The sequence below is a fragment of the Procambarus clarkii genome, chromosome 67, assembly GCF_040958095.1.
Source record: "Procambarus clarkii isolate CNS0578487 chromosome 67, FALCON_Pclarkii_2.0, whole genome shotgun sequence".
NCBI lineage: Eukaryota > Metazoa > Arthropoda > Malacostraca > Decapoda > Cambaridae > Procambarus > Procambarus clarkii.
In genome coordinates, this window is record NC_091216.1 from 22,125,904 (window position 1) to 22,139,320 (window position 13,417).

At 37.5% G+C, this 13,417-nt stretch overlaps 1 protein-coding gene across 2 annotated transcripts in view; it reads right to left on the reverse strand.

Annotated features, from left to right (window-relative positions):
• Window positions 1-1,641: 1,641 nt before the first annotated feature.
• LOC123767713 (transketolase-like protein 2) overlaps window positions 1,642-13,417 on the reverse strand; it is a 34,192-nt gene continuing 22,416 nt past the window's right edge. For both annotated transcript variants that reach the window (XM_045757651.2, XM_045757650.2), the window contains exons 3-10: window positions 11,896-12,085; window positions 10,846-11,080; window positions 10,304-10,574; window positions 8,510-8,648; window positions 5,620-5,767; window positions 4,361-4,603; window positions 3,738-3,969; window positions 1,642-2,341 (exon numbers count right to left, since the gene is read on the reverse strand). In XM_045757651.2, the coding sequence (XP_045613607.1) occupies window positions 2,169-2,341; window positions 3,738-3,969; window positions 4,361-4,603; window positions 5,620-5,767; window positions 8,510-8,648; window positions 10,304-10,574; window positions 10,846-11,080; window positions 11,896-12,085 (1,631 nt within the window). In that variant the 3' untranslated portion in view covers window positions 1,642-2,168. The remainder of the gene's footprint in view (window positions 2,342-3,737; window positions 3,970-4,360; window positions 4,604-5,619; window positions 5,768-8,509; window positions 8,649-10,303; window positions 10,575-10,845; window positions 11,081-11,895; window positions 12,086-13,417) is intronic.

Consider the following 13,417-nt stretch of genomic DNA (forward strand, 5'->3'; position numbering starts at 1 on the left):
ACGACTTTGGATTAAATTTCATTCATACTTAGGGCCTTTTGAGTTCTTTGTCAATGCTCTTCCCGCTTGTTTTTGTTACGTTATGGGAATATCTCCGAATTCATTCTCTTCTGCTTCAAACATTTGTGGGGGTATTGAGCAGTGTAACCTTGCTAGTGAGAACACTGATGTAAAGTATTCGTTCAGTGCAGACTCTTATCAATTAAAACTTCGGTCTTTTCTTGTTCCTATCGAACATTACGAGTCTGCCAATTTTAGTCCGATCCATAGAAATGTGGCTGTTGCAGTGACAGTATAACTATTGTACTAGTAGTGTGTAAAAATTTAACCGATCTGCAGTTTTGATAGTTTTTAGCATTACGATTCTCAGGCTGCTTATAGGCAATCTTATTTCTCATGACCACATTAGTAACGTTTAAGTAATTATCAATAGAAGGCACCAAACCGGGAAGGCTATGTAGTAGTAACGTTTAAACAGTACATTGATGCTATGCATCTACTTTAAGAGCCGAATCTGACTATTTACTATTTGGGTCTGCTTCTGGATCCCACCTTTCTAATCTATTTTTTCTTCTATCTACTGCATATATTTATATCCCAACCTCCCCCCCCTCCCACCCAAACGGGAAGCAGCCCATAGCAGTTGTTTCCTCAGGTACCCATTTACTGCTAGGTGAACAGGTGCATCAGGGTGAAAAAAATAAGCAATTATCAAAAGAAGACACCAAACCGGGAAGGCTATGTAGCACCATCAAATGTGCGAAATAATCAGAGGGCGCTAAATATCACCAAGGATGCCAATACGAGAACAGAATCGCATAAGGTGAACGATATCGCAAGTATCCGATTCACCAAGAAGTCTATCGAGGGACAAGTGACCGCGAGGGGCGATCGGAAAGCAAGACACGCTCGTCCTGGAAGTCGAGACATTCAACAAGGATATGCACTAAGAGGGACAATGCAATTTGGACATCAGGGCGAAAAAAAAAATGCCCATTTGTTTCCGTTCGCCTCTGCAGGGAATCGAACCCGAGCCCTTAGGATTACAACCAAGCGCTGCAAGGCCCCCCTCAAATACACCGAGAATGTACCAGTAAACTGGTAATAACCATTATACTGTTCCTCCTTTCATACTAACAGAAAAAAAAGAAGTTCTGAATTAGATATTAAAAAAAGTGGTAATGTATACAGTTTGAATCAAAGTAATTATCAAAAGAAGGCACCAAACCGGGAAGGCTACAGTTTGAATCAAAATTAACACTAAAATGTTATGCAAAGTGACATTTATTCACGATTCAATTCTTTCCAGCCGAATTTCTTACAACTGTGGCACCCAATGGGAAGGGAAATTCCAGTTCTTATAGAATAAGGAGTACAAGACAGATTTTGGGGTAGTCAGAAGCTTAAGGATATCAGTAGTTTTTATCCCACCCTCTTACTCTTTAATGCATCGATTGATACAGGAAGAATTCAAGACTTGTTAAGAGGCCTAGAACCTTCCCATAAGTCAAGCAAAGTCCTAGCCCTATTGGTTTTCCCTGGAATCCACCAAGTTTACAACCCTCTGGTTATATTGGAGCACATCTGATCCCTTGATCATCGTCGCCCTGTCAACAACTTGTTATATTTCAAACACAGATACAATATAGTATATTTTATTTTTGGGGAACTAGTTCCATACTTTCTATCGATACACAAACATTAAAGCAATCAACAATGTACTTTGAAGGAAATTAAATTTGTTCAAATACAATTAAATAATTACCAACGGCACAGACAAAAGCCTTAATTTGTAGCATCAAGCAATTGCTTTTTTTTTTTTTGTTTACCATTACATTTGTTTCCCCATTTTATCTCCAACAAGCAGACTACGTAACTTGGAAATGATGTCATTAAAGCCATAAAAGTGCCAAGAATTATCACGTGGCTCACCTCATCCAGTACCGCTAACTGGCTCTAATCCTACTCTTAACAAATTTATTGGAATGCTTTTCATGGACCCAAATTCAGCACAATACTGCTGCTTTCTTAAATACAATATTTAAGAATATTTTATTCTACTTTAATAATCAACAGCGAGAAATGAGCCATCCTTTGCTCTTCACAAAGCTTTCTTTACCAAGCCCTTCAGTAGCAAAACTAAAGCTCTTCAGTATCGGCCGACTCTTCTACACATTCTTAATCTCCTTAGCAGCCTTTACGATGGCTGAAGCAGAAATTCCATACATGTCAAGTAATTCGTCACACTTCCCAGAGCGTGGTACTCTTCGGACAGCCAGATGACGTACAATGATGTTACGCTCCATGGCAACTGCCGACATCACAGCTTCACCAATACCACCTGAAATGTACAATAGTATTTATTTAAGAAACTAAAATAATTTAAGTATTTCAGGAATCTACATTATCTAGTAGAATGCAACCCACTCAGTAATATTTATATTTAATATTTTGACTGATCAAGACAATAATATTCAAGGATGCAAGGAGAGTACATTAAAAACTACCTCCCTTGATGCTCTATATATATAAAAATTAAATATACAGTTGAACCTCGGTTCTCGTATGCCCCTATTCGTATTTTTCGGTACTCGTACTCAATTTCCCGGAAAAATTTGATTCGGTACCCTTTGTTTGCCTCTGAAAACAGTTTCACACACGTACTGGTCCACTGCAACCATCACTTCAGTTTACCAGCATCTCCCGCCTAGTGATTATCGTGCTTGAATTCCTTGAATTTCATTATTTTTGGTTTCTGAATATGAAAGTTATTATATATAACACCATCAGTGCCAAGAAAGTCAGTGGTAATGTTCAACTTAAGAAAATAGTTGTGAGGATGACCATAGATGAAAAACAAGATCATTCATAGTGAGAATGATGTCTCACTACAAACAAGTGTTAAAACCATAGGGAAAAAGTATCTATATAGACAGATTCTTAGTAAGACAAGCAAGTAGCGAGCCACAACCAGTGGTATGGCTACAAAACGTAAGAGTACCCCAGAAATGTCACCACAGCCGTTATAATGGAAGGAGACGCCCCCCTTCCAAACACACCTCCCCCCCCCCTCCGTCTTCCATACGCCAACAAGAGTCCTCAATAAAAGGTAAGGTACCCAAGAGTATTATTCTGTATAAAATGTAATTTTAGTCAATATATTTGATATTTGGGGGTTGAAACGGATCAATTCAACTTACATTATGGGACAATTCATTTCCGTTTTCGTACCATCTATGGGAACCGATTAACTACGAAAACTGAGGTACCCCTGAATATATACAATACCAAATTCGTTGACCTTCAAAACGGATCAATGTACCTGGCAAATGCCATCACTGACAATGTCACCATGTGGCCAAAATTGCCTTTGCTTCCTTCAAAAATAAACTTACATCTTCACATTAGCTATAACTATTCCTCAATGAATCTACGAATACCTACAAAGAGCAAACTGCTATCACTGAAAAATTATGCATGCATGGCTATTACATACAAGTCAATATGAGCATAATATGGGTTTACATGTACAGCTGTTTGTAGCTCTAGTTCCTTAACATTAGGATCACCTTTATTTTATTGTCATTTAATCAAAAAATGTCTCATTGCTTGAAGATCACATGGCTAATAGCTAGAATTTGGGGTACTATAGTTTTAATAATCCAAATAAACCCTTGTGACTAGAGAATTTAAAGTTTGCTAAAAGTAAACAAAATAAGGTGCAGAACTTTACTAACCTTCAGGGTAATGATCCTCAACAACAATAATACGACCTCCACACTCCTGGGCATTTTTAATAATGCTATCTTTATCAATAGGCTTTATAGTAAAGAGATCCATGACTCGCACATTTGTCCCTTCACCGCTCAGTTTTTCGGCTGCAGTCAGTGCCTCCCTCAAGGTGATAGCTGCGCCTATCACCAAGACTTCATCCTTGCTGGAGGACTTTATGACACTAGCTTTGCCAATCTGGAAAACCGTTTCTTGTCAAAAAAGTTATTCTTAGGTTTTAGTTTAATTACTGAACTCTAATGAAGACAGTCCATTTGGAAATGAGGTTTCTAAATATTAACAGTATTACTAGTACATTTACACAATATTTACAGTATAACAGAACTAGAAATTATGTAGATGGAAAAGTGGGAGGGGATTTATACCACACAATACAGCCTACAGATTAAACTTACCAAAAACAGATCCAAGGGTATTTGTAATTAAGATTTCTGAGTAGTGCACACCCAAACTGTGCATTACCAAGAAGCCCTGTTATGGCCTCTGACTAGGTCACCACCCAGCTGTTACAAGTGCATTTATATATGAAAGATGGTCAATATTACTGCAGAAATCAATATAACCTGACCTCAAATTTGTGGTTATTTTCATATACTACTGAAGTCCCTGGACGAGAAGTACGGATAAAGCAGATACCAGGGGTGTTTGCTGCCAGCTCGCAAGCACGTTCTGTAGACACTGCGTCTGATGGGTAGAACACCGTGGCAGTTGGGATGGAGCGGAACATTGCCAAATCTTCTAGTGCCATTTGGCTAGGACCATCTTCACCAATACTGATACCAGCATGTGATCCTACACAATTTAAGTTTGTCTGAAGAAAAAAAAAAATTAAAACGTAAGCCCATCATCATACAAGCTTTTACCAATACAAATTCACTCACGATACAGAAATTAGTAAAAATTACTCGATACCTATAACAAACATTACTGAAATGCTTCACTAATTCGTATATGCAACTTTGGCACAAAAACTGAACCAAGGTTTTGACTAATGGGAGGTGCCTAAAAAAAAAAAAAAGTCAGGAATACTATGGAGCTACAGCCAAGCAAATGTCACGACACCTTGCTACAACAAACTGATGCCATTTGCTGGCAGTATAACATGCTTTTTGGCTGCAGGATCGAGTCAAGCATCTTCCTGTGCTGGCAATAGACAATTTTTAGGAATTCTTAATGGCATCTCTGCTTGTACAAAACCCTACTTTTCATTAAAGAGCACAAAAGCACGCAGAAGAGATTCCAATCCTTTAATCGTCTTATTATAACTACAGATTAAGTCAAATTTTACATTTGCAGCTTACCCATAATGGCTACCACAAACCATTTGTGGAGCTTTGATTAAATGTCAGCAGCTCTAGCATAATAATGGCAAGTATGATAAGGCAAACTAACCAACTTCAAGAATCTAAGAAAATTCAAAATACTGAACACTAGAACAACCTGCCACCATATTTATTAAAATAAGAAAAATAAGTAGATATTTGCCAAGAGACTGGTACTAGGAATGAAGTAAACAAACTATGAACACGTAAAAAACTCCACCCAACAAAGAACTGAAGACAATAGAAAAAGATTGAGAAAAAGTAGGAATACAACTTTCCAATTTATGAAGAAAGACAAAAGTGATCATTGGAATAAATTTGACATATGGATGTCCCCATTCAGGAAGTAGAACTGGAGGCCAACTTCATTACCAACTTTAAGAGTGCCATAATTCAATCTACTATACAATAGACAAAGGTTACCACAGAATTAAATATTGTACATTTTAATAAGATCCAATTCAACACACACTTTCAATTTACTGTACATTTAAATATACTGTACCTGGGAAATGGCTCCCATGCGCAGCTGATCAAAGGCACGGGTGAAAAAGGCAGCAAATGTGGAAACAAATGCTACAGTTCTGTCACGACAAGCAACTCCAATACCAACACCCACCAAGTTCTGTTCGGCAATGAAGCATTCAATGTATCTGAAAACGAGGAAACAATCAGCCCCAAGCTACCCAAGTCCTCTAATATTTAACATTTGGCATTCTTACTGTTGTCTTTTACTTCCAGTGGTAAGAGTTATCTGGAATCTCCATGTATAATTCACAAAACTTTAGGGCAATAGAAAAATGACCAGAGAAAAAAACTTTACAAATCTGCCAGAGGAATGGGGAGAGAAAAAACAAATTTAATTAAATCAGCCACCTTGCACCGATTAGACAATTCTAATTTTATATACTTTTCATTAGAAAAATCCTAGAGCATACTAATATTTTAATTTTGTACAGGCTATGAGCTCAACATGAAACCTGTCATAATATACTTCACAAACTTACATCCATGTCTTACTATTGGGCATTCAAAAGTATACAGAAGGAAAGTTACTACAATTATCCCACCCAGCTAAAGATTAAAATCTAGGCCCCTCTTCATTTTTCTATAATCTTGCTTCCATTTTAATATATTCATATACTGTACTGTACTCTATCATACATTTCAAAAGTTTAAAATGTGTGCATTACATTAATATTAAGTAGCCTCAAACATTCAGCCAATTTATGAAAGCAGACAAGAAATGACTAATACATTGTAGAAATGCAAAGGACAGTTAGGAATGCATAGTCCAGAGAATGACAAGAGCAGTTTAAGGATGAAGAGGTTAAAACAAAGACCTAGGCCAACTTGCTTTACATTACCATGAGAAAAATTGTGTGTAATACCTTGTGATCAGACAAAGGTGGGGAAAATCTTTATAGGAAAATGAGAATTACAAGAAATGAAATGGATTAAATAGGGAAAGCCTCCTGGTACAGCTAAAAACTGCAGATATGTTGAGATATGCAGGCAAGGTGGGGAATAGTATGGTATTTGTGCCTCTGTCAGAAACCCTATTGGCATTATTTAAGATACAATATAATACAAAGAAACTATAATTAGGTCATCTTAGGACAGATGACCCCTTTCCCAGGATGCAACCCGAACAATTGCTTTTTGGGTACCCATTGACTGCCACATTAACACAGGTGGAAAAAAAAACCATGCCCAATGTCTACATACTGTGCAGCAATCTAATCTGACTTTTGCAGTCGTTACCAACTACACTAACCATTGATCCACGTCAGCTGACACAGTAAGAGGGGGAGGTCCCAAATTTAACATAATGGCCATTGAGGTCTATATAAAACAAGATTGGGAACAACAGAGGCATTAATTTAATATCCTAATCTTAATTTGGGGGGGGGGGGGCGGGGCTTCCTGACAATACAGCGATATAGGAACAAGGTGGCTTTAGGAAAAGTAACTAATGCACAGATTTTTTACAAAATGCTTGTCTAAAAGATTAACAAAAGGGGAAGAAAGTTGTATACACCTTCCACAAAGAAATTGCAAATATGAGGTATCAACGAGAAAATCAGTAGGGGCCACGAGGATTTGAACCTGCACGTTGGGTACTCCCAAGCACATGCCTTAGACCACTTCACGATAGTCAAAAGCAATGCAACCTGGGATTTAACTTTTATCCTTTGGGTGCAGAGGCTTCCACTGAAGCCCACTCAGCATTTCATATATTGCCCCCTTCCCCCCCCCTCCACACACTGGCTATGGTCTACAAGTTCTATGTCCAACACCTCTTCAAATGCACAATGAAATCACATTAACCTAACATATTAATGAGTCATGAGGAGCCATAAGGAGGATTCAAACAGGCACACTGTACTTCCAATGCCTGTGAAACCACGACTGGGCTTTGTGTAAGCCTCAGACCAGATGATTCAGTCAAATTCCAGGTTGCATTGCTCTCTACTAGACCAAGCACAAAACCAGATAGCCAGAAAAGGAACAGTTAGCAACAAGACAGCCAAAAAATCAGCTATGACTAATGTGTCATGGGAACCATCACCAAGAATAAATGGCACGGTACATCACTGTTCACAATACACAAGCAAAAACTTTTATAGCAAGAAAATAGGAAGCTGGAAACCAGTACTGTTATGTGATCATATGGAAAAAATACTGAAAGTTTAAGCCTCTTCTAGCCACATTCAAGAGCAAACATGACAAATCTTCAAAATCTGGATCTATTTTTATACCCAATATTCAAATAACATTAAATTCAGGTTTTATTACATTATAAATCTGGATATAGATCAGGATGTTTAAGTGTGCAATGATATTCTTAGAGAAACAAATTTAGTCTTGTTAAATTTGTTACCACTCTCTTTCAGCTTTATCAATAAATTATAATTTTGTTAACTATCATAAAACGGTTAACCTGTGATATTTTTTTGGTTGGTCCAGTGCTACCAACATTTGCCACATACCATATGTCATCTACTGCCCATACTTCAAGGATTTTTCCCACACATATTTAGGTAAGAACTATTCGGCAATCTTTAAATTTAAGAATAATTTAATGTGGCCTGGGATTGTGCTGTGTAGGGAACAACTGCCAGACATTTGAAGATCTTACTAACCACATTATGTGGTTTACTTTAAAATTTTATCCAGTTTTCTATGCATTCCATCTGAGGAATAGTATAAAAATAATCTACCGTTAAAGATTATACCAGTAGTAACATTTAACAATTTACCTTTACAGCACAACTTAATTTAATGCATTACTGTACAGTAATATACAAAGCCACTGCTTTCAGCGCTCTAATGGCAAGTACAGACAAGACAACATGAAGGTTGCCACCTTCATAGTGTTGAAGTGTTCTCACCTTTCAGGGTCCGTCTTCAACATGGCATTAGAGAAAGTAGAGTTCTTCGTGTCTCCGTCAAGGGCAACGACTCTCGGGTTATTTTCTGCCAACTTTGAAAGTGCTGTGCCATATGCTTGCCTTGTGGCCACCTTGTCACCTATAAAGTACAGTAGTTACAAATATAAAGGCACGAGTCCAGCCATAATAAACGGCGGGAAAAATAAGAAACTATCCCTTTCACCGAAATCTTCATATTAAACTTTACTATGATCAAAGAGGTACTATATAGTAAGCAAGTACTTTAACAAGGCAATGCATTTACGCTCTTAAATTTCAAGGTCACGTCTTTAGCCAATTTCACCATTAATCTGATATCAGTGCCATTCCAGCAAATGTCATCACTTGGCAAAACTATAGCAATATAATTCATTAATTTACCCACATTCATCACTGCCCTAGTCAATACTCTAGAATATTAATAAGCATATTAAGAATATTTTGGATGATGTATTAAACCTATCAACAGACTCGCCACTTCATGATCACAATTTACCTAGATTTCCAAGTGCTCTTGTCAAAAGTTGTTGAAAGCTCCAACTAGTGGGTAACTATTTCTACAATCTTTCAGTAAGAAACCTACCTAATCTAATCCTAGCCTATTATTGCTAAAGCAAGTGCCCCAGGTGTGCATTTCTTGCACAGGAACTTGTCATTATGCTTTTTGTTAACCTTTTACCTCAACTCTTCAAATTCCAGTTTGTAAACCTGGAACATTAACTTTTCATACCATTATTCTCAAATGTTCCTATCTATTCTTTCAGTCTGATGTCACCATTTTTTCTTCCAATATATTTATACAATAACTTTGTTCTTGTTTCAATGTCACTTTACCTGCTGCTCTGCCAACCAAATTTTTGTACCCAGTTAGCTATGCTTTTTAAGGCTTTTAGCACCTGTTGAAACATGGGTTTCCTGACCACCTCATCCACTTTCCTACTGAAAAGATTGAACTGTTCCTGTGCTTCAGTACGTGTTACAAATTCTATTATCCCATTCACAGATTTTCTTTCCAGCTCGCTTCCTCCCCCCCCCCCCAACCCTTAATATTTTGCAGGTAGATCCTATCCCTCTTAGTCCCTCATCTGAATTTTCACTGTTCAGTCTGTTATTCAATTTCCTCTTTCAGCTTGACAATGTGCTTTAACACTAATGCAATGGTCCACAGTTGAGAAGGATTCAGATTACATCAATCCTAGCACCTGGCAAGATTCAGTGGTTAAATCAAATCAAGATGCAGGCCCGACAACTAGTGGCGACCCTTAATTCTCGTTTTGCTACCACACTTCCCCATAAAACTACAGCAGTATCAGATAGTCTTCATGCCACCAATTTTCATTCTTTATTAATGAAGTTAAAGTGCTGTATATCTGACCAGATACATTGCCTTCACAACTAGTTTAGACCCAGCAAATGCTACCATCTGTTGCAAGAGGCCATCACCCATTGTGGTAGCTACAAAAGTGCTAACACCACCACCTCCCATAAGCCCCATCTTTCCCCTATGTTTACAATTCTGCAGGCAACTAGTTATATTCTGTGCATCAAGATATAAAATAATACAACTGATATATAGTTATCTTTAGAAATGTAAACTAACATGGCATTTGTTGAACTGCAGTTAAAGTCAACTTTAAGCATCAAATTGTGTACGAATACATTCCATTTCTTAGACTGGGCCTGGCATCAAGTTTAGAACATGTTGCAAGACAAACCGACGAATTCCATATTACAAAAAATTACATCAAGAATTACCTTTCTTATAATCTGGTGGGGATGCTAACTTTATGTTTGAGATGTCTACTTCTGGTGCATCTTCATGCAGAGGCTTCTGAGGCACCAAGTTGTTGGGTCCAGCATTCTTAATCTGACCTTCTATATGGGCAATAACTTGCTCCGCTTTGGATCCTAAAGGTTTACCATGCCAGTTCTCTTCATCCTCGATACTTGGGAAGCCTCGACCCTTGTAAGTCTTTGCTAGGACAGCAGTTGGCTTGTCTTTTGTCTGAGATGCTTCATGGAATGCCTGAGGCAAAGCAACAATTATTCTAAACAAGCAATACCATCACCAATTATTATAAATATTAGACCTATGCAGATTTTTCCTCCATTTAAAAACCTAGTCAATTATTTACTCAAGATAGTTTCTTTTACATTTAGGAATGTTTTCCCTTCTAAGGTAACCTCTTACCATACCATGAAGTGATAGTTGCCATCATGGAACCTGACAAAACTTTACATTTATATTTGTTTGCATACACAGCTATGGAAAACTAACATTTATGAAAAAACCTCACCTTGCACAGCGCCTCTACATCGTGTCCGTCTACTACAAGAGCATTAAAGCCAAAGCTTTCCAACCTAGCACGGTAAACATCCATTTCATGCTGGAAAGCGGTTGGTTCCGACTGGCCTAAACGATTAATATCAAAGATTGCCACCAGATTGTCCAGCTTCTTTATTCCCGCAAAACTCAAAGCTTCCCAGATGCTGCCTTCTGCACTCTCGCCATCACCAATAAGGCAATAAGTTCTGAAAAATGAATCTTATTTAAAATCGTGTTACACATACCAAGTACACCATTACTATTAACTACAATACTCATGAAGACTTACACCTGTTTTGTAACTTTACATTCAATTGGGACCACCCACTATAATACCAAGTGGCATCAAGATACTACCAGTGCTCCATGGTGGTCTCTGAAGAACATTTAATCTAGTAGTGCTCTTTACAATGGTTACTAATATTTTGAAAGTTGGCAATTCTACAAAAATTAGGTAGACAACAGTAGGCACACGGGTGCACCTCTCCAACACTAGTATGATCCTACATGGCCCACTGGAGATAATCTTTCAGTGGCAGTGCAGTGTCACCAAGACAACACACCCAGTAAAAATCTTGCCCCTTTGGAGCAACCAAGGAAATCAACAAAATAGCTATGCAGACTGCTCTAAATTGCAGCCATTATGGACAATTTAACAAATTACGGGAGTTCAAATAAAAATAAGTATGCATTATACAGTAGTTCCAAGAGAAATGTTTATCAATAAATCAAATAATCAAATACTGTATATGAACATTCTAGTGTGTAAAGGCTTTGAATAACTTCACAAGATAATGCTTAAGGCCACCCCCAACCAATATTTAAAACTTAATAAAAACCTGCCACCCACCTTGTGGTAACCATGTAGCATGTGTTAAACCCATACAAGAAAGTATGCTCCATATATATATATTGTACATGCACTGTATACTAGTAGTAAATCTATGGTAATGCCAGTTGCATCCGAACATTCTAATTACCATCACTATTAGCATTTAGTGTTCAACATGCTGCTACATACCTGTAAGATGCCTTGTCAAAGTACTTGCCAGCATATGCCATACCACAAGCCACAGACAGACCCTGGCCTAGTGAACCAGTGGCAACATCTACAAAGTTGAGACGTGGAGTTGGGTGACCTTCAAGATCATTGTCTATTTTACGCAAATTCATCAGGTCCTCGCGTGGGAACAGCCCAGCTTCAGCCCAGGCTGTAATGCAAACCAGAAAACTTTAGCAAATCAAGCTCTGATAACTAGTTAAAATGAACATTTTAGACAAATTAGCTAATAGGCAGCTAGGTACTAAACTAGCAACACCACTGGTATAATTTAAACATTCTACAGTGGTTTAGCTTGCAAGATTACGATCAATGTTATCTATATGCAGGTGTATTATCCATTAATTTTGTAAAAGAACAATGTCAATTATGGAGTCTAATCTTTACCGACATGCCTCAAAATTGCTTAAACTGCCATTTTTATAATAGACCATTTTAAGAGAACTGAGAAAGTGATACATGTCCTGGTGTAAAAATAGGCCCACAGATTTGTCAACAAGAGAATAACCGTACAATTCTGGAGCGCTTTCATGCACCAGATATAACATTGAAGATGGCAAGCATTCATTATTAGTGTTGCTGGCCACTACTCCACCTTTAGGAACATGGTACAGTAGGCATTATATTTAATAAATAGTGGGAATATTTCTAATTTAGGTGTATGGGTTGTAGCCTTATTTGTCTTTCATGTATCCAAATTGGATTTGCACCTGTAGGTTTAACAAAAAACTTTACCCACACTTCACTTTAGGGACACTTACTGCAGAACTTACTAGGATATTGCTTGCAACAAACTTATTCCATCAGAGGATGTGTGGGGTAAATTTGGGAGCAGCTATAATTATTGGTTTAAGTTATCACAAAGTCATCCACTTTCTTTTAAAACCAAGCCAAGACATAACCAGAGGAATACAAACCATTAATGGTTATTTTTGTACCCCAACAGATTCAATACGTCATAAACCTCGTTTTGACAAATAGGTGCTCCAAAACTTGCAAGACCACCACAAGCTGGTACAAAACAAAATTAAATGAAAACTACTAGATAATCTCATTGAAGGAATACCTTACAAAATTAAGTGCCATGGAACCTTCCTCCACTTTCAGACATGTTTACCATACTTGCTGCATTTTATTTACACATTTACTTGTTCATATACATTTATGCACCTTTCCAAAGCATTTACAAGAGCATTTACAACAGTTTTAGTCAAATGGATTTTCAGTTTTTAAAATCACTAGGGGGGGGGGAGATTTTGCACACTATCCTGGGGTAGGTCTAGCAATCTTTGGTTGCAGGCCAAAGTACCAACAGAATTACCTGTATGGCACAAAACAGATTTATAAATGAAAACCAAAAGGAATTTGTATTTCTAAACAATACTAAATTACTGTATTTTGTTTATGAATGTTCATTTATATCAAGTCATACTGTAATAAATATAATCTCTGCCATGAACCACTTTAAATCTACACCTGTTCC